Source organism: Anolis carolinensis, chromosome 4 (genome assembly GCF_035594765.1).
Source record: "Anolis carolinensis isolate JA03-04 chromosome 4, rAnoCar3.1.pri, whole genome shotgun sequence".
NCBI classification, from domain to species: Eukaryota; Metazoa; Chordata; class Lepidosauria; order Squamata; family Dactyloidae; genus Anolis; species Anolis carolinensis.
In genome coordinates this window covers 161,186,037-161,208,630 of record NC_085844.1, presented here as the reverse complement: position 1 = coordinate 161,208,630, position 22,594 = coordinate 161,186,037, and the positions used below count along the sequence as shown (strand labels likewise).

Below are 22,594 nucleotides of genomic sequence, written 5' to 3'. Positions count from 1 at the left end.
TACAATCATAAAAGTCTTCCAATCCTCTTTTACCAAACAACAACCACTGCAAGTTAAAGGATTATCACACTGCTTTTTCCAACCCACTCTCTTCAGTGATACCTAATGAAACAATTTGAGACATCACAGCTTGCTGGCAGGCAAGGACTGGAAATATCAGTCTGCTTCACCTTGCTTGAGCAAACCTCCATCACTGCCATTGTTTACTGGTGCTACCTGCTAAGGCTGAATTGGGGGAGGGGAGAAAAGGCAAGGGGGGCAGGCTAAGAAACCTAAACAGGTAATTAAAGATGCCAGCTATGATTACATAAAACACCAAAAACCAGTCAAAGAATGAAGAAATATACAATGTTGTGACAGGTCGTGGCATATATATGATAAACTGACACCATTCCTAGCTTGCTGAGCACACTTTTTATCATGTGATTTTGAAAGTTTATTTCAGCCTAATTAGTACTTAGTTGGGAGACTATAAAGACTGCTAGGAAGTGCCTGGTGGGCTAGGAAAGAATCCAGACTGAACAAACAGAGAGACTATGGCAGCCGGAATGGACAAGAATGGGGTCAAATGAACCAATGGTCTGATTCAGTGTAAAGCATCTTCCTATGTCTAGAATTCTGTTTGTGATATATAAAATCACTAGCTGTGCCCGGCCACGCGTTGCTGTGGCGAAGTATGGTGGTATGGGAAATAAAGTACTGAGGAATTGGTGGTAAAGTAGAATCTCACTTATCCAACACTCACTTATCCAACGTTCTGGATTATCCAACACATTTTTGTAGTCAATGTTTTCAATACATCGTGATATTTTGGTGCTAAATTCATAAATACAGTAATTACTACATAGCTATACTGCGTATTGAACTACTTTTTCTGTCAAATATTTGTAAAATCATAACTTAATTTGATGTGTAATAGGCTTTTCCTTAATCCCTCCTTATTATCCAACATATTCATTTATCCAACGTTCTGCCGGCCCTTTTATGTTGGATAAGTGAGACTCTACTGTAGTTAAGGTAAAGGGTAAATGTTTCCCCCTGACATTGAGTCGTGTCTGACTTTGGGGGTTGGTGGTCATCTCCATTTCTAAGCCGAAGAGCCGGCGTTGTCAGTAGACTCCCCCAAGCTCCTGTGGCATGACTGCATGGAGCGCCGTTACCTTCCCGCTGAAGGAGTACCTATTCATCTACTCTCATTTGCATGTTTTTGAACATTAAGGTTAGCAGAAGCTGGGGCTAACAGTGGGGGCTCTGTCCGCTCCCCCAATTCAAACCTGAATGAATGCTGTAATTAGGGAAAATGATTAGCATGTAATGGCCTTGCAGCTTTAAAGCCTGGCTGTTTCCTCTCTGAGTGAATTTTTTGTTGGGAGGTGTTAGCTGGCCCGGATTGTTTCATGTCTGGAATTCCCTTGTTTTCAGAGTGGTGTTGTTTGCGATATTTTATGTGCTTCTACTGTCTGTGGCCCTCAGAAAACAGAGGATTTGCCAGACTTTGGTGATGGGAAGACTTTGTTGGGAGGTGTTAGCTGGCCCTGATTGTTTCCTGTGTGGAATTCCCCTGCTTTCAGAGTGTTGTTCTTTATTTAGTGTTCTGATTTTAGAGAGTGTACTGTTCTGTTTTATTCTACCACAGTAATTTTATATATATTCTGATTTTAGTGTTTTTGAATACTTGGAGGCAGATTGTATTCATTTTCATGGTTCACAGCAACATAATAATAATAATAATAATAATAATAATAATAATAATAATAATAATAATAATAATAATGACTTTGTTAATACACACTGCTTCACTCCATTGTCAGCTTCCTTTCTGGAAGAATCCTTCCTTGGGAGGTGTTAGCTGGCCCTGATTGTTTCCTTTGTGGAATTTCCAATTTTCCTGCTTTCAGAGTGTTGCTCTTTATTTACTGTCCTGGTTTTAGAGATTATATTGTTCTGTATTATTCTATCACAGTAATTATTTCATATTACAGTAGAATCTCACTTATCCAACATTCACTTATCCAATGTTCTGGATTATCCAATGCAGTCTGTCTTTTAGTAGTCAATGTTTTTGTAGTCAGTGTTTTAAATTCATTGTGATATTTTGGCGGTAAATTTGTAAATACAGTAATTACTACATAGCATTACTGCACATGGAACTACTTTTTCTGTCAAATTTGTTGTATAACATGATGTTTTGATGCTTAATTTGTATAATGATTACCTAATTTGATGTTTAATCGGCTTTTCCTGAATCCCTTGTTATTATCCAACATATTCACTTATCCAACATTCTGCCAGCCTGTTTATGTTGGATAAGTGAGACTGTACTGTATATTTATAATCTTATATTATCTGCTTAGAACTGGATTATATGAGGCCCCTTCTACCCAGCTGGATAAAATGCACTCTGAAGTGGATTATATGGCAGTGTGGAGTCAATATAATCTGGTTTAAAGTAGATAAGATTATAAATGGGTTATATAGCTCTTGGAAGGGCTTTGAGTCTACACTGCCATATAATAAAATCTGGCAATCTGTATTTTATAGGCAGTGTGGAAGAGGCCTAACTGTGCCTGTCCCCTGGGCTGAGTAGGTTGCTAGGAGACCAAGTGGGCAGAGCTTAGCCTTCTAAATGGCAGCAATTGGATAAAAACAATTATTCCTTTCTCTCTAATTAGGACTTTATATTTCTTTTCTTTTTGTTGTATCAACCTAGAGGCGTGGATGATGGGTTGTGTTGTCAAATTTCGAGGTGGGGGCCTGTAGTTTTGTTGTTTTGTCGGTCGCCAGGATTCCATCACTCATATATATATATATATATATATATATATATATATATATATATGACCCCGGTTACATCTGTGCATGTGCTCTGGTGAACATTGCAGAAGGAGACATCAACTGCCTTCTTGTGCAAATCCTCTTCAAATCATATATACTTGAGCAGTTTCAAATTGCTACAGTGTTGCAGCTGGATCCTGGCATATCTCAAACCTATACTCCAAAGCTGTTACAATCAGTGGATTGGATCCAGACTTCAAAATGCTTGAAGGAGATCCATTGAAAGCAATGAAACAAATTAATCATGATTCCACTGGGTCTACACTAAACCTAGATCAGTCTAGAAACAATAGAATGTCCTGGCTGAATTTAGTCAAAGCCAAAATGATACACTAGTTTGAGTATTGCGCAAGGATTGGAGAAAACAATTCAAATCAGCCATAGACATCCACTAGGTTACCTTGGACAAGTTACATTATCTTATTATCAGAGGACAGCAATGGAAAACTCTTTCTGAAGAAAACTTGCCAAGAAAACCTTTTTTCTTCACCTTAGGGTTGACATAAGTTGAAAATAACTGGAAGGCACACAACAACAACAGCAATAAGAACCACAAATTTAGTTGGATCAGAACCAGGGCCAGCCCTAGGTAATTTTCAAGTGTAAGCAAATCGAATTTTGGCGCCTCCTAAACCAATCACTGAAAATAAAAGCATTGGATAAGTGAAAATGTTGGATAATAAGGAGGGATTAAGGAAAAGCCTATTAAACATCAAATTACATTATGATTTTACAAATTAAGCACCAAAACATCATGTTTTACAACAAATCAACAGAAAAAGCAGTTCAATACATGGTAATGTCATGTAGGAATTACTATATGTGCGAATTTAGCGCCAAACATTGAACTGGGATATAGGGCTGTGTGGACTCAGATAACCAAGTTCAAAGCAGATATTGTGGGTTATTCTGCTTTGATATTCTGGGTTATATGGCTGTGTGGAAGAGCCCTGAGGGTCCTTCCACACAGCCATATAACCCAGAATATCAAGGCAGATAATCCACATTATCTGCTTTGAACTGGATTATATAGAAGTGTGGACTCAGATAACCCAGATCAAGCCAGATATTGTGGGTTATTCTACTTTGATATTCTGGGTTATATGGATGTGGAAAAGCCCTGAGGGTCCTTGGGAATCCATAGGAATTAAAAAGCCACCGAAAGGGAATCTGGCCCCCGGTATTAAAAAAAACTCTAAAACCAAGGCAGTAAATAAAGAACAACACTCTGAAAACAGGGGAAATCCAGACAGGAAACAATCAGGGCCAGCTAACACCTCCCAACCAAGGATGCCCCCAGGGAGGAAGCAGCCAGGCTTTGAATCTGCAAGGCCATTAATTGCTAATCAAGCTGGCCAATTGCAACATTCACACTAGCCTCAAACAGACAAGAGCTCTTTCTCCCACCCTGGACTTTCTACAGATATATAAACCCCACTTACCTAGTTTCCAACAGACCTCACAACCTCGGAGGATGCTTGCCATAGGTGTGGGTTAACCGTCAGGAAAGAAAGCTTCTGGAACATGGTGAGGCAGCCCAGAGACCTGGCCTCGAGGGCGAAGGCCAGGCCAGGCCGCAGAAGGAGAGGAAGGCCATGCTTGGGCAGAGGGTGCTGCGGAGGCAGGCCATGCTGTGCCCGCGGAAAAAGAGGAAGGCCACGCCTGGGTGGAGGACCAGGAGGGAGGCCCAGGCATGGCCTTCCTCTCCTTCCTCCTATTCCGCCTCCTTCTCCTCTCAGCGGCAGTGACTTCCGCGACCCTGTCACCACTCCCCCCCGGGCTCCGAGAACACCGGCCCAGGAAGAGGGGGAGGGGGAGGAGGTCGGAGGGCACAAAGAGGGCAGGGGAGCCAGGGAGGGGGAGGAAGGCAGGCTGTGCCCTTCCGACTCATGGTGCCTTCAGCAAGCACATAGTTAGCCTAACGATTGAACCGCCCTGATCAGAACCACACATTTTACTCACCATTGCAAACTGTCATTGTATTTCTTCATGAATCAATAGAGTACGAGCTTTCCACATAGTATATTCTAATTCTAACTGCTGAACTATCCAACAATACAAATCGTAATAGACACTGATGTTTCTGGAAATATATCTACGCTTAATAGAAATGCTGTCTGGCAACTACAGTGCTTGCTGACTGCTAAGTCCAGGTTCCAATACATTATAACTATATTTATTAGAATGTACTATAGACCCATTTTACTATTATGAGAAAAAATTAATAAACAATTCATACTATTTCTTTTCTATATACCATTTTCAAGACAAAAAAACTGTGCATCTAAAAATCCAATATGGATTACCTTTCTTCTATCCTGTTCAACTGAAGAAGAATCAAAAGACTGCTTTATTATGTTAGACATCGTCTCGGGGAGAAGTACAGGAGTTGACTTACTAGCAGGTGCCTCTTCAATATTGCGAGTGACAGCAGATGTTTTAAGCCTACAAGATAAAGAGAAAGTGAAATAATGTGCTAGAACACAAATATGTTAAAAAGATCTGAGTTATTTATTGCAATATGGACTCTCTACCAAATGGCTGTTCTTTGCAAATTACCTTGTAAATTGAACGTGTAGATATGGCTAGTCATATTTTAAGCAAAAGCAAAAAATATGGGGTAATGGTTTCAGTTTTCAGCTGAAAAGTGGTATCACATTCTAGCAATATTCAAGTTGCGGTTAAAATCAAGGATATGTTTTCACCCACTTCAGTTTTATCACTACCCCCCCCCCCCCCCCCCCCTTGACTGAATAGTTCTATATGTCAGTAGTAGTTATTCTGATGAATCTTTCAATGAGAGCATACATTTAGAGGAATTTTTTTTGTAGGGGTGGGGTATAAAGAGGTGGGTAATTGTGAGATGGGCTTATCTGTTCTTCACTTGAGCAGGCTCCTCATACTATTATTATTGGAAAGAAGCAAAATGTCAACCAATTGAGATTAACCACAATGTGAAATGCTGATACTTCTGGTGCATATGAATATTGTGGAGGAAAGCAAAAGGAATTGTCATACTTTGTTCCCTATTGCTGAGGTCCATCTTCTGGGATGGCAACCAATCCCTGTCCTTTCCCTGTCTTTCCTCATTTTCTCCTGTTTTCCTCAGTTTGGAGTTGAGTAGCATCTGACTCCTGAAGACAAATTTTGGACTTTGTTTCCATATGCTGTGGAAACAGAGTTCCACAGAGTCTCACTGGAAGTGCCCTTACATCATGTGATGGCCTCTGAAGGACTCTGTTTTCAAAGCTCATGGAAATGGAGCCCAGAATGTGTGGGATGAGGTCCTTAGTGTCCTCAACCCCAAGTTCAAATCACAGTCCCCATTCACTGGAAGATTCTGGGGAGGTTGCTTTCTCATGGCTCAACTCTGAAGTAAATCATTGGGTGCCAATGTGAAGAGCTAATATAGTTAGTCCCCCACATTCTCTGGGATTAGCGACACAAGACCCCCGCAAAAGTGAAAAACCGCAAATAATAATATTGCTATTTTTTAATATGAGAGAATATCTCTCTAGAAATATCTAGTTTCTTCAGGACATCTCTATGGTCAACTTCTGCTGGATCGTACTTGAGGACCTTGAGATTCCTGGAGAGGTGTTCTCTAGGAACTTCTAGGTCTTCCAGTTTTTTTATTGTGTCAGGAGCTACTTGAGAAACTGCAAATCGCTTCTGGTGTAAGAGAATTGGCTGTCTGCAAGGACATTGCCCAGAAGACGCCTGGATGTTTCCCATCCTGTAGGAGGCTTCTCTCTTGCCCCAGGTCTTGCAGTATGACTCTATGATCAACTTCCAGCAGAGGTTCCTGGAGGTAACATTTTAATCAAATCTTCAAAAGTCAAATCTGAAAATGTGGCGGGCCAATATTTTCATAATTTTTAGCCAATTATCTAACATTTATAATGCAGTTCCATTCAGCAAACCAAGACAAAATTAATGACTGCTTTCCATATAATACTATGTTATAATCATATTCCATGTGCCTTTTCTCATAAAATATTATTTACATGAGGATTGATGTCCATGAGCAATCTATGTATCCAATGGCAGTTAATAAGGTGTGATCTCTGAACTTCTTGTAGTCCAAGAACATTGGCAATATGGGCCTTAACCCCTCACATTTTTGGTTGATCAGCTTCTTTAAAAGACACTAAGTTTGCATGCAGAGATAGACACACATTCAGTATTCAATGCAAACAATTGATGTTGTTGCCTCAGGGTGGTTGGGGGAACATTGTTGGGCTGGGTGACCTATCTGGCTGTGAACAGGAGATGATTGGTGTTCCCATGTTGAGTATAATGTGCTTCACACTTGGTAAAGAAAGAAACCTAAGAACACGTAATCTACTCCATTTGACAGCCCAATTTGCATTCCTTTTATCTTTCTCTCTTTTCCTTTTGTCAGTATCTGTAGTGGTGAGGATATCATAGAAAACATGTGGTTGTACTTCATACAAAGCATCTCAGTCAAATAAAAATAAATAAATAATGTGTTATCACCTGAGGGCTTTGTTTTCTTTCTAAACTCTCTGTTCCTGATAAAGGGCATGCTAGGCACACTCTGCGTTAAGCTTAGCTAGAAACTTCAGGAATAAAAAATTGAACCAAAATATTTTTTTCAGACAAGCTGAGGGGATGAAAGAAATTACAAATCAACTTGCATTTTACGATGGCTCATCCAGGCAGAACAGATTAAAAAGAAGTGGCTTTCACTTTATTCACATTCAATAATTTAAATCATCACCAAATCACAGTCTATTTCTCTGAGCAGAAATCATTGGCATCTTTGCCTCCCTGCACTTCCTACAATACTTTTTATTGTTTTAAGCCACTCTTCTCTTGCCACTTAATAAAAGTGGTTGATGGGTCGCATTGAGCATGGAGAGCCAGCAAATTCAGTTGCATCACAAATGACATATGTCACTGTCTGCAGAATCACAAGAAATAAAAATAAGTTTTAACAACAACAAGGGGAAGAACATGCAGGGAAGGCCTAAAGGTAGAGTATGAAGGTTTCTGCTTTCTCTGATCCTTGCTCAGGGGGAAAATAAAAAAGGAAGAATGGTACATTTTACACAATAAGAGAACTGGATTGTTTCTCAATACTAGCAAAATCTTCTACAGGTAAGATGAAATATTCAGTTGCATTTTTTCAAAAGTAAGTCTTGTTCATTTATTGAAATGGCTTTCTGATATGAACCGTGGTAGGTGCCATCTTTGATAAAATATATTCTTTGTATATATTTTAGGCTGTAGAAATAGAGGAAAAAAACAGGTAGATCTACTCAATCAAGGAAACCACAGCCCCAACTTTGCAAGAGCTAAGTAGGACTGGTGAAGAATGGGGCTCTTGGACGACTCTAATTCCAAGGGTACCATAAATTGAAGCTGATGTGATAGCAAATAGTCAGAAGATCTAACCACTCTACAGAATTTTTGTGGATAAAGGAGCAGCATGCAACTGTGCCATTCTTTAGCATCAGTAAAAAGTACATGAATTACAAAACAAAACAAAAAAATTCAAAAATCCCCTGGAATTGTTTTATTTCTTGACTGATAATGATATAGAACAAACGGTACCATAGTTTGTAAAGAAACAGGATCATATTGGCCACATTATGTATCTGGCATACATTTATGAAATACATTTGAGTTAGTCCCCAGCAGAGTGTACACATTAAATCAGTGTTACTTACATACGGGTTGACATACCATTCAACAATTGATTCAGTGAGTTTACTCTATATGGGATTTTACCATATGTCTCTGGTGATCCCAGGTGTTATATAAAAATGTATGCTAATCTTCATGGGAGGCATAAATACCGATGGATTACTAAATTAATCATATTTGTTATCAATCAAATAAACAGGATACATATGTGAATTATTTTATTGGATCTGTCCATAAATATTCTCAAAATATTGAAAAATGAACACTACTAAAGGGATATTTTTCAACAGCTTGCCATGCATGATGTATTTTGGATAGTATATTTTAGGCAGCTTTCCATATTCCTGCTTTAATCTCCTGAGTTTAGTTTTCCAAAAGGCTTATGTATGAGCTCATTTTTCTTCTTGAAGTTATGAAGAAAAATATGATTTTAAGTGTTTCTTTGTTTGTTCTGCAAATATTGCAAAGAAAGATCTGTTGCTTGGCAAGGTGTTAAAATAGCATACATTAACACACGTTATGGCACTGAAGTTTATGCAAACCTCTGCAGAGCCAATATCATTTCTAATCAGGGCAGTCATGCAATTAGAGAAATCATTACTGATTTAATGATGCAGTCATCAATTAATCAAACAATATAAAGTGGGGTAGAAGGGGAGGTCTACTGCTGAGTTGCACAGTAACCCAAACCCTGCCAACACCAAATTGGACTACATGAGGAGTGGAGTGGGTCTCTACAGTCTGTGTGTGTATGGTGTTGAAAAGGTTATTTGAGTTTAATGGAATCCTCATGGAATAGAGCATAGCAAGAAATCTATCAATCAACCCAACCAGGAATTGAAGGGCTTCTAGGGCTTCTCTGTGGAACGCTATCCCCTGAGAAATGCAAGTTGTACCCAGTTTTGAGTATCCAGTGAACACCTCTTTATTTATCTAAACATTTTAATAAACAGCAAGTCTTATTTTATTCCTGTGACTGTCAGTTTATCTGATTTACTTTCACCTGTTCAGATTGAACTGGCTGGCTACATAAAGTTAATATTGGGAACAATCTTAATTACAGTGATTTAATTAAATCTCTTTGACTTCTGGTATTAAATCTAATTGACTATTCTAAGTATTAATAAGTATGAATCCAAACCACTTTTCCTTTACAAACTATTGTTTAGAATATTTATTCATTGCCTGCAACCCTTCTAAAGTCATAAAGGGAGTAAAATATTAATATTAAGAACTACAGGTTGTTTACTATGACTGAAAATACCACTCACTGTACATGTATGTTTTTAACCAACAGTTAACGATATGGTTTCAGAATTGAGAATGTTTCTGTAGTTTCAGCCTTACAAGATGATTTTGAAGCCTGATTATACTGTAAGACTGTACAATGTCATTATGTATGAAAGACGTGATGTACCATACATTAAACGTATCTGTGTTAAGACTTAAATATTCTATATATTTAAAGGTAAAGGTAAACGTTTTCCCCTGACATTAAGTTTAGTTGTGTCCGACGCTAAGGATTGGTGCTCATCTCCATTTCTAAGCCGAAGAGCTGGCATTGTCCATAGACAACTCCAAGTTCATGTGGATGACATAACTGCATGGAGTGCCGTTACCTTTCTGCCGGAGAGGTACCTATTGACCTACTCATATTTGAATGTTTTCAAACTGCTAGGTTGGCAGAAGCTGGGGCTAACAGCGGGAGCTCACCCCCTCCACAAATTTGAACTGCCAACCTTTCGGTCAGCAAGTTCAGCAGCTTGGTTGTTTAACCTGCTGCGCCCCTGGGGGCTCTATATATTTACCTGGGAATATTTCCAAATTAAGTCAATGGGTGTTACTTTGGAATAGACATGTGCAGGAATTAATTGTTGAGCCTTTAAACTCATTTTAATTTTAATAAGATATCCATTTAACTCTACCCAACCACCAGCTTTAGACATTTTTTTTTCATGTCAGGAGCAACCGGAGTTGCTTTTGGAGTGAGAATTGGCCGTCTGCAAGGACGTTGCCCAGGGGACGCCCGGATGTTTTGATGTTTTACCATCCTTGTGGGAGGCTTCTCCAGCATGGAGCTGGAGCTGATAGAGGGAGCTCATCTGCGCTCTCCCCGGGTTGGGATTCGAACCTGGCAGCCTTCAGGTCAGCAACCCAACCTTCAAGTCACAAGGCTTTTATCCCCTAGGCCACCGGAGGCTCTACCAGCTTTAGATAATAAACTGAGAGAGTCAGTGCTATTTTTTTTAAAAGAAATCCCTTTGCATTCTGAAATTAGCAAACAAAATCCCTGGAGAAAATCCCAGCCTACCTTAGAGAAATGATGTCAGTTTCCTGGTTGCATGGTGGAAGTTCAACTTTGAAGATCTTTTCTTTAATATTTATGGTAAAATCAACATTCAAAGGGACATTTACTGTCAGTTTAGCATTTTCTTCCAGAACAGCTTGGATTTCAGGTGTTATAATTCCCATTGTCAAGCTCATATCTTTCAAGATGCTAAAAATGTCAAGGAAAGAGTATGCTGAGTTTACAGGTATATGCACTAAAGTATTAATGAAAACAGAAGGCACACTGTGTTTGATAACAATGTATCAGTATTTTTATTTACCTGAGATTCAGCTTGGTTTTCAATTTAAAGTTGCTGTTAATCATGTCTGGCAAAGTCAGTTGCGATGTTGGCTCAGGAGTTATTGATAACTGAGCTTTTGAAAGGAAGAAAAGAAAATTAATTGCTCTAAAATAACATTATCGTATTAAAGAGACTCAAATACAGTTGATATTCCCAGTTATAGCTGTCCCATGTAATTGGTTGGGGGGGGGGGAGTTCAGAATACATAATGTTATTATTCCACTTTAACTCCTGTTTGGTTAAATCCTATAGAATCCGGTCATTTTCATTTGCTGAGGTACCCAAGGAGCTGTCAGATTGAAAACGCGAAATACCCTCTCACTAAAATGCCATTCCCAGGATCCCAAAGGAGGGAACTAGGGGGATTAAAGTGGATAATAGTGTTATGATTCTGTAGTGTGAACACATCTTTTATGTAAATATAATTGATGCAATGCATATACTGTAGTTGGTACTAATAAACACATGTAACCCCCATTTCTCTCTATGCAAAGACATAATAATGTTAGTCTGAAATATCAGCATGCAAAGGGATCTTGTAATACCACAGCATAGTTTCTAAGGTGCTACAAGGTCTCTTTGCATTATATATAGATAGATATAGATATATAGTACTTTTATACTATATAGCTAAGGTTGTTTCTTGCTTAGAGATACAGAGGAGATGGCAGTGGAGAGTTTGAATAAACTACTTGTCTCTTCTTTAGGGACAAGGCATATGTTCTATTTTAAAAGTGCATTTTCTCCATCTTTGTCCTGCAGCAAAAGCAGCTGCATTAGTGTTAGATGGTAAATCTAGAGAAACATTATAGAATTCACTGAAAGAAAAGTACATCCTATTGCTCTGGAACTCTTACTGCCCACAAACTATGATTTGTCCCCATAGCTATAACTGCTGCAGAATAAAAGATAGGAATCCTTTGAATGGCGGCATTCCTTTAAAAATGTGATCTGAATCACTGTAGCAGGGATGATGAATAGCTTCTTATCTGTACCACTTTAAAGAGGTGCCAATATTCTCGAGAAGATCCTCTCCTCTTTAAAAATGGGCTGTTAGTAAGTTATGCAGATGTAAGTCCAAAATTTCTGCACAATTCAACTTTTAACTCATTTTAGGCGTCTTCTGACTACTCAACAACCAAATTCATTTCTGTGATGACTCATGGGCCTTGTAGTCCTGTTCCTAGTACTATTGTGGCAGACGAAGAGGAAAACATGGGGTTTTCGCCGGTTCAGCAAGAGCCGGAGTCTCTTCACCTGCAGGATGTTGATGTTTGCCCTCAAGAATTCAGCCAAACAGGCCTTGGGCAGAACTCCCCCCCGTTTTCCAGGAGGGAAAATTATTCTAAAGATAGGGGAGTCAGGGAGGCTAATCGGAGAAGCCTGAGAATCGCTGCCAAACAAATGGCTGATTAGATCTGCTTCCCTTGGGAAATTCTAAGGAGTCATGCATCTGGACAGAGTTGGGTTTCGCTTCTCGTTCTCTAGGGAAAGAGTTCTGTTGGTGGGAAAACGAGACCCAATATAGGTGTTTGGCGCGAGGGATTCTTTGCGGAGTCAATTGATCAGCTTGAGGAGAGAGATCGTGTGTGGACTTCGTAATCCCAGTTCCTTGCTTTCCGGATCTAGCTTCAAGCCTTGCCTTGTCTCACGGTTTTACCACGGACTCTGTTCATGCTTCATGTTCGTCTTGCCTCCAGTCACGGATCTAGTCAAGAATCAAGTTTATTTCCAGCCTTGTTGTCAAGCTTCATTGGACTTTAAAGACTCTGTTATTTCCCCACACTATTGCTTGGCAAAGTGTGTGTTTCGGTCAAGTGGATTAAAACTTTGAACTCTAATATCTTATATTGGACAATACATTTCTGGACTATATTTGACCTCATCTGAAAGGTCTGCTTCTGAACTATATTCTTCACTTGTTTTTATTGATTTTATATATTTCTTTAATAAAGATATTAGATAGAGACTGGCCTCTGTGTAAGGTTATTGGTGCTCTGCAGCCAGGGTCCTGACAATTTCCAGGCTTAACTTTTAGCATTGTGTTTGCTGGATGTCAGAGTATAAGGTAGTGGCAGAGAGGTGTCCAGCTATGATATTGTACTTGTGTGTACAGCAATGACTTCTTCCCCTCTTTTATGTTCCAATTCATGCTGGAAGAAGTACCAATGTACATATAAAGTGATCTGAGAGGTGGGAGTCCAGATAATCCCTGATTTTTGCTTCATTTCTTAGTGTCTTTCTTTGATTTATGTACTGAAGCCTTTTACCTTCTTCAATAAGTTAGTGTCTTTGTTCACTTATATCTGGAAAGGAGTTCCAACTCCAATAATAGCTGCTATTCATATCTACATTCCTTTCCTAAAATGGATTTACTCAACCAATAAGAATATGTATTATCTAGAGCAATTACTTTTATTTGTATCACATACTCATATTACACTAGAGCTGCCATACCCTGCTTGTTATAGATACTAAATATTCCTACATGGGGGACCTCCTAGGAGGTCTTGGAAGAGGGTATCTTTGGTGTGCATCTAAATACAGGAACACTGCTTGATCTTTCTATGCTGTCCTCCCACCAGTCAGTCAATAGCAGTGTGTGTGTATGCAGGGTGCTGAAAAGGAGACATTTCATCATTCCATCAGGACAGAACTTTATGATATATCTCCTAATGCAGGATCTTGGCTGTGAAGCTCTTGTGAATCACTATCTGGGAGTTAATATTCCATTGCCTTACCATTTCCAACCAGTTGTGTGTTACAGACATGAACCAAGCTGATTTGCCATGGGAGACCAGTACAGGTAGGCACAGCACGATGGATTTCTGCAGACATCAAATTCTTGTCCCACTGAAGGGTGTTGTGAATTTTAAGGGTATCCAAAATTTGCTGTGTCAAGGGAAATGGTGTTGTTCCTTGGTATCCCTGCAATGATATATTGGGCATATTTAAATACTGTAATGGTAATTGAAATATGACACACTTTATGGCAGTGGATGTCTCCCAGAAAGATATCATCAGTATGTTAATAAATATTGCTGATAAAATTTACACTGCATTACATCCTTAAAGAATTATCAACAGAGAGAACAAAAAAGGGAATTGTACATTCAAGGTTTTGATCATTAATCTGTCAGTGATGCCAAAAGTCACCTGAAGTAGTTCACGGATCATGTCAGTTTTGAAGGGCCCACTCATGATTTCTTGGCCAAACATTTTTATATATCCTTCTCCAATAGATAATCCACGAGCCGTTTGCTGATTAGAGAACTGTGGGTGACAAGATGCAGAATCTTATTGGGATATTCCTTTATTATTTCAACTATATGGCATCATGTAACCAAAACTGTCAAAAATAATAAAATCTAATATATATTAATCAAAATAACCAGCAAAAATAAACAGGAAAAACAGGTTTTAAAAAAAGTAGGTTTAGGAACATTCACAAAAGAAGTCTTAACCTAGTAGGTGATTTGTTTTTTGAATATCTTACAGTTGCTTCTAAGTATCAAAGAAAATGGAAAGGAAACAAAGAAACCTTCCAGATCAGGGAGAGATTTTATGACCACAGTCTAGGTCTTTCTTTTGTGACTCAGCCATATATGCTTGGTCACATAAAGATCTTAGGGAATCGGCAGACTGGTATAGGGGAGTACCTCATCTCAGGGCTTTAAATTCTCATGGCATTGGTATGATTAATTCCTACTAAAGTTTTTTTGTTTATATGCTGGTCACTTACCGGTTTGAGAAGATCATTTAGATCACTGGGTACATTGCCATCTTTGCCTCTTCCATACATCCTATCTAAGATATCAGATAACTTTGTATTTGTAATGCCAACCTATGTTGAAAGGTAAAATAAAATAACAAAAAAGACTTTCAATATTCCATATAAGTTAAATCACTGGATGTTTTCATTATTTTACTCTTTAAACAAGTTCATCAGTTACATTTCCAATTTACCTATGCATGGCTGTATTTATACATGCTCCATCTACACTGCCATATAATCCAATTTCTGAATCCAGATTATCTGATTTGGACTGGATTATATGGCAGTATAGATACAGCCTCAAATGTAAAACCACTATCATTTCCTGCATCTTGTTTTCAGGTTACTGTGCACAGGATTGCAATGAATACGTGCATTTTAATACCTCTGTGTGTGTTCAAGAATCACACAGAAGCACTTAATTTAAATATAACTGTTAGAATAAAAGGTTATATACAATCTATTTTTAAATCAAATTTGGGATTAGAGAATTACTATATTTTTTTAAAAAAAACCCTGAGTGAGATTGATTTCTGAAATAAACTAACACACTCTAGGTTCATCAGTATTGTAATCACTTGTGGTTTCCATATTGGCAAAGCAGTGAATCTGCTCCAGTTTTCAGATATTTTTTTAAAGCAGATCTACACCACATGTGGCTCGTGGGCCAAAGGTGGGGCTTCCCCAGTTGGCCCTTCATCTGTTTTCTTGCCTGACCAGGCAGGTGAAGGGATCACTGGTGAAGAAGAAGCCCAGATCCTTAGAATCATAGAATCATAGAATAGTAGAGTTGGAAGAGACCTCATGGGCCATCCAGTCCAACCCCCCTCTAAGAAGCAGGAAATCGCATTCAAAGCACCCCCGACAGATGGCCATCCAGCCTCTGTTTAAAAGCTTCCAAAGAAGGAGCCTCCACCACAGTCCGGGGGAGAGAGTTCCACTGCCGAACAGCTCTCACAGTGAGGAAGTTCTTCCTGATGTTCAGGTGGAATCTCCTTTCCTGTAGTTTGAAGCCATTGTTCCGCGTCCTAGTCTGCAGGGCAGCAGAAAACAAGCTTGCTCCCTCCTCCCTATGACTTCCCTTCACATATTTGTACATGGCTATCATGTCTCCTCTTAGCCTTCTCTTCTGTAGGCTAAACATGCCCAGTTCTTTAAGCCTCTCCTCATAGGGCTTGTTCTCCAGACCTTTGATCATTTTAGTTGCCCTCCTCTGGACACATTCCAGCTTGTCAACATCTCCCTTCAACTCCGGTACCCAGAAATGGACAGAGTATTCCAGGTGTGGTCTGACCAAGGCAGAATAGAGGGGTAGCATGACTTCCCTGGATCTAGACGCTATACCCCTATTGATGCAGGCCAGAATCCCATTGGCTTTCTTAGCAGCCGCATCACATTGCTGGCTCATGTTTAACTTGTTGTCCACAAGGACCCCAAGATCTTTTTCACATGTACTGCTGTCTAGCCAGGCTTCCCCATTCTGTATCTTTGCATTCCATTTTTTCTGCCGAAATGAAGTATCTTGCATTTATCCCTGTTGAACTTCATTTTGTTAGTTTTGGCCCATCTTTCTAGTCTGTCAAGATCGTTTTGAATTCTGCTCTTGTCTTCTGGAGTGTTGGCTATCCCTCCCAGTTTGGTGTCATCTGCAAACTTGATGATCGTGCCTTCTAGCCCTTCGTCTAAGTCGTTAATAAAGATGTTAAAGAGAACCTTTGTTGGCCTCACACCATTTCCATTTGCACTTTTGTATTAATGCAGTTTGGCACCACTTTGACCCTCCACTGTTCAATGCTATGAAATTTTTGGAGCTGTAGTTTAGTGAAACACCAACACAATTTAGCAGAGAAGGCTAAAAACCATATAAGACAACAGCTTCTATGATTCCATAGCATATAAAGTGGTGACATCAATTCTACCAGTAGGTCCATCTCTAATCCACATCCATTTAACCATGACTCTTAATATTGGAAAGAAAGCCACAGTACATGAGAGGCAAACTATGTGATACCTATAGATGTAGCTAGCAAAAATAATATTTTTGCAAAAATATAGTGCATTATAGGGATAGGAAGCCAAAATAGCCTGGCTGTAGAGCTTTGCACCATGACAGACTTGTTTATTGCTAACCTTGGTAATTAATGGAATGTGAGATGAAAGAGTAGAAAGAAGGCATGTATGAGTATTAATATTTGTTTCAGAGCAGAGGTAAATTGTGTAAATGCCCACTTACTTCCAAAGGAAAAAGGATATGGCCAAGAAAATCTGTCCTGAATCCGGCTATTGCTATGAATGGGAGCATGCTCCCATCTTTATGAATGAAGACAAATTTAGCCCCCATAGCAGCCATAAGAGATTCTGCAAAGACAAAGAAATCACAACAAGTTTGACCAGTGATTGAAACTGCAGAATATATACTCCGTTCAGTATATGTTTTCATAATACCTTATGAAAACGCCCTGAATCCCATGTAAAAAGCAGTATGTGAAAAACTGTAAAACAAAATCAGTCTACTGTTAGTGCATCTACATTGAAGAATTAGTGAAGTTTGACATCACTTTAACTGACATGGGCCAATGTAATGGAATCCTGAAGATTAATATTCTCAGTACAGAGGTTAGCTATAGATTAGTGTCTCCAATAACTCTTAACCAGATAAACATGTCTGATAATAAATTGTGGAATGCCAAATGAAATGGTGCTAATTGTTCAGTAACAGTTCATTATAAAGTAAGTGCCTATAAGTGTGGAAAATATTCCAGTTTGTAGATAACCTAGGCATAGGACTAGCAGTACAGCAAAAACATAAAAATAAATATATCCACATTCAAGGTAGGGATCAAACAATGTATGATTGGATAAAACAGCTGAAAATATGAGGAATATTAAGTTTCAGCAGACATAATTTTTGCCATTTTTTTTTCATTGTGGGTCTTATTTCATATTTTATGGTTTACATTGTTGCTTAGTACCGTGGGACGGTTTATTCTGAAAGTGGCTTTGAAATCTTTGAAATTGATTTTTTAAAAATAGGCTTTTTGAAAGCCCTTTATCTTGTTCTATATTCTTAAGGGAGATTTCATATAAGGTTTTTGGTGATGTTATTACCCCACCCCTGTCCATTTTCCATTAGGTCAACTTTGGTTAGAGGACAAAGTCACTAAATATATAAACCTGGCTACTGAATTGTTGGGCCTGACACACGAAACACATTTTTAAAGAATTAACAAGTATCATTAAGTGTTTAGAGCAGTAAAGAGAATAGAGATTTGAGTGGACAATGTGTGCCTTCCTTCCATCTGTAAGTTATAAGATTCCCCACTCTCTTTTAACACAGAGATTATGTTTTAGTACTTCATTACACATAATTCTTAGGTGGAGACCAGTAGACTTTTAAAATAATGGGACCCTTGTGGTGCTAAGCTGTTAAATTATACATGGGCAACAGATGCATTTTAAGGTATTTAAGCAAACAATTTTTATTTTTTAATTCATGAAATTCCTTTTAGTTTTAAGACACTGTAACATTGGAAGTAATAAACACTGTTTGGAATTAAAAAACAATTTCTTACCTCTGAAAGTGCCCAAGAGGAATATTCGGCTAAATCGATAACCTGCTGACTGTTGGATTTTCCTGCCCAGTACTTTGAGAGCCGCTCTGCTGGCAGAAGCCCTAAAAAAATGCATGATATGTGATTCTGCTTATTGTATGTCATTCATTTGAAAACAATTCAAAATTCTTATATGACTTACATCTCGTGAAAACTAGGAGTTTTCATTCTGGCCATTGCACTGAGCTGAGTGTAGACAAAATTTTCCACCTGCATGCTGGGTTCGTTCAACATAGAATTAGCCAAAGTCATCAACAAAGGAAGCGATGGTTTGGATTCAATCAACACCATGGAAGCAAGAGCTCGGAATTCAGCATTAATCTTGTAGTTCAGGATTATTTGAAGAGCAGTTCCTTGGATCTATGTAAAACACATGAGAAGGATCAATTTTTTCTCCTATTTTTTCCATCCAAAAGCCCTTTCAATACAACCTATTCAGGAACGATCTAGGCCCTCCTCTGCTTCTTTGTATTGAAAAGCCCACTCTAACTGCTCCTGTAAATTACTGTGTAAGACCTTAGCTCTGTCTCTTTTGTTATGGAATTCTTAATAGGAAATAGCCAGAAAATATACTCGGGAATCTCTGTCTCTCTCACACACAGACACACACACAACCATAGAGCAAATATCCAAAGCGGCACTATACATCTCCTCACTGTAAGATATATGTGATTCTAAATGCAGAAATCTCTACATGGACCATCACATTTAAAGTGTCAAAATGGGGATACAAGAATATCTTGTGCTTCTTCCTATTAAATCCTCATGAGGCTATTCATGCTAGAGATGTGTGGATCTGTCAGTTTAAGTTCTGCTTAAACTGTTTCCAGCTTTTCACTTCATATTGGTACATATCAAATTCCATTTTTTTTTTAAAAAGACAGTTTGAAAATGGGTACTCCTTTTCATGCACACTTCTCAATGTTCACATGATTATATACAGTCTTCTTAACATATACACTTCCATGTACCAGTAAGGCTTTCTCGCTGACCGCCCTGAGAATTTGGGGAGGGGGGGTGAAGCCCCTTAAGCCCCCCCCCCCCCGGCTACATGCCTGACTTGTACACTTCTTTTCTTAAATACCTTTTTTCTTTCAGCAATTTTCTTTATTCTATTTCCTATTTATTTTTGAAAATAATTTCCATTATTTCCATTAATACCTTTTTATAAACATCTTTACTGTGAGCATTTCTTTTCTAAGACACATACTTTTGTATATTAATTTTCTCTCTCCCTTTCTATTTGCACACATGCACACACACACATTTTGGAAAGTGATTTAACATAGCATAATCTTTCTCACTACACTAATAGACACAGTTTTTTGTGTGCACCTTCCTTTGAAATGCAAGTTTCTTTATGAATGTTTGTTGGGAGAATTTGACTAGAAAATTGGTAGAATGTGAATATCGGAGCACAATTGAGCTTCGGTCCTCTTATTTTGGTCCAGGAGGTGCAAAACGAACTTATGTTTAGCTTTGACTAGATGTATTTTCCTGTTATCCCTCTGTAGTGTTTTCAGAGGACAAATAATTAAGGGTTAGACAATAATTGTGTGCTAGACCAAGTGTAACTAATAAGTATGTATAATGATGTTCTTCAATTATTCCCAACTTACCCTTACTGGGTCTTTCCTGCCAATATTTCTTAGAGCCATTATTGCATTTGTAGGAACTCTAACATCAATAAACGATGGAGAATTTGGGATGAATTTCATAATTGGCTTCAAGACAGCTAGATGACCCACATTTCCATAGAATTTAAGAGCGAGAATAATTCCTTCTATATCAGATGATTCTGTTGCTTTTGTTGCAAAATCAGTCAGCGGCTATAAAAAAGAAGTGAATAAAAGTGGAATGAGTTGTGGAAGAGGTATGGCAGAAATCTAGAAAGATGAGCACATATCAGTAAAAAGATTTGGCATGGAAAAACCACCACACATAAAGACCCATAAGTAGTGGCATAGACATTATGAATTTGTCTATTTTGTGTTAACTGCATTCAAATCCATTTCAACTTATGGTAAAACTATGAATGAGAGATGCCCATGTTACTTTCTCATCAACAGCCCTGCCCAAGACTTGCAAGCTCAGGGTCAAAGCTTTCTTGATCCACCAGATTTTGTCTATACATTGCATATATTCCAGTAGAATTACTTTCCCATTCATTCCATTCAATTGCCATGCTTTGCTAATAATACATTCATAATTGCACATTGTTAAGCTACTGGTAGTTAATATGATGTAGTCTTACAGACTGCTATGATATTTGTCTTTTAAAGAAAGTATCTCTTTGATAGAAAAGTGGGATATTAAATAAAAGAATGAAAGTCAAATGTCAAATGCAATTCCATACAAGGAAGTTATTTTTGCTGTCTGACAATGAAGAAAAATCATAGAATAATTTAGTTGGAAGGAACCACAAGAGCCATGTAGTTTAACCTCTGGCCATGATTTTATACAATATGATATGCTAATCTATTTTCAAGATACATCATGTGGATGGACAGTCACCAACGCCCCTGATGCCATTCTCTTTCCTTTAAATCAAGCAAATGTGAATATATTCTTAGGGGAATACAGCTTGTTCAGGAAACATGAGATGTGATATTTTTAGAAATGTTAAAAGGAACTTCTAGGAAAGATTTAGCTTTAGTTGTCACCCTATTTTGAATGTCAATGTGCAATAGCATCTTATATTCCATATAATTTGAAGAAATTGATGTAAAATAAAATTATAACCATTGGATGTACTGACAGGGATGCTGATTTGTTATGTATTTTTGATAAATGTCTCCCTATTAGGCAATGTTTCATACTATATACTGCCACAGATTAATGGATATATGGTGCTATGTTCCTTTCAATAATGCAGAAAAATGTTAAGTTAAAAGATCTTTTAAGAATATTAAGTACAAATGCCTGTTAGAAATGGTATATGATTGCTTAAGTAAACTTTTGGTGTGTTGGTATTCTGAGAAATTTTCAGATACATCAGATCCATGGTATCTGGCAAACTGTTATTTCCCTGTATGAGCCTGCCAGATCCTGAGATCATCTCGAAAATCCCTCCTCTCTGACCCACTACCAGCACAACAGAATTGGCAGAGACACACCTTTAGGCTCTGGAACACATTTCCTATAGAGGTCAGAATTACCCACTCCTTGTTGTTCTTTCGTCAATAAGCTAAATGCCTTTTAGTCTGATAAGCTTCTAAAACAGAAGGCTATTATAGAAAATGGCTGAGGATGCAGTGCCATTTTAAATTGAACTATGTTAATTAGTTTTTTCAGTGCAATTTTGATTTTTTTCATATTGTGGATAGTTCTTTAATGCTCATGTTTTAATATAGATAGATAGATAGATAGATAGATAGATAGATAGATAGAATTGTCTAGAGACCAGGGTTTTAATCTTCACTAAGCCTTGGAAATCCACTGGCTGACCCTGAACAAGTTACAATCCCTCAGGTTCAGAAGAAGGCTAAGGCAAGGCAACCCTTTCTGAAAAACCTCATGATTGGTTTACTTTTGTCTCTCTAAGGCCCCTCCCACAGAGCTGAATAAAATCCCACAATATCTGCTTTGAATTGGGATATATAGCAGTGTGGACTCAGATAACCCCGTTCAAAGCAGATATTGTGGGTTATTCTGCCTTGATATTCTGAATTATATGACTATGTGGAAAGGCCCTAAAATGAGAAAGGACTTGAAGACACACAATGACAAACCCAATTTGAGCCCCAGTTTTGGGAGAAAGGTGGGGTGATTAATGATGATGATGATGATGATAAGAAGAAGAAGAAGAAGAAGAAGAAGAAGAAGAAGAAGAAGGTTTATTGAAATATTTTTGCATCCTCCCCTTGTTTTATTTAATGTTCCACTTGCATTATTATGGCATGTAATGAAAATCCAGACCTATACCTTGAGATACTTGTCAGGGCACACATTTAAGGGAGAGCAGTATCTGTTAAGTAATGATCCATAGCCAAGGGTGATAACTCTGCGATAGGCACTTTCGGGACCTTTAAGAACATCTGTCACAATGATCTGTGGGAAAAAAGTCAGTT

At 38.3% G+C, this 22,594-nt stretch overlaps 1 protein-coding gene across 1 annotated transcript in view; it reads right to left on the bottom strand.

The window, feature by feature from the left end:
• LOC100558156 (vitellogenin-1) overlaps positions 1 to 22,594 on the bottom strand; it is a 57,781-nt gene that overhangs the window by 17,859 nt on the left and 17,328 nt on the right. The window contains exons 10-20 of the mRNA XM_062978127.1: positions 22,449 to 22,574; positions 20,144 to 20,353; positions 18,667 to 18,884; positions 18,486 to 18,586; positions 17,147 to 17,271; positions 14,881 to 14,982; positions 14,295 to 14,411; positions 13,880 to 14,066; positions 11,118 to 11,211; positions 10,820 to 11,005; positions 5,142 to 5,280 (exon numbers count right to left, since the gene is read on the bottom strand). Coding sequence (XP_062834197.1) covers positions 5,142 to 5,280; positions 10,820 to 11,005; positions 11,118 to 11,211; positions 13,880 to 14,066; positions 14,295 to 14,411; positions 14,881 to 14,982; positions 17,147 to 17,271; positions 18,486 to 18,586; positions 18,667 to 18,884; positions 20,144 to 20,353; positions 22,449 to 22,574 — 1,605 coding nt within the window. The remainder of the gene's footprint in view (positions 1 to 5,141; positions 5,281 to 10,819; positions 11,006 to 11,117; positions 11,212 to 13,879; positions 14,067 to 14,294; positions 14,412 to 14,880; positions 14,983 to 17,146; positions 17,272 to 18,485; positions 18,587 to 18,666; positions 18,885 to 20,143; positions 20,354 to 22,448; positions 22,575 to 22,594) is intronic.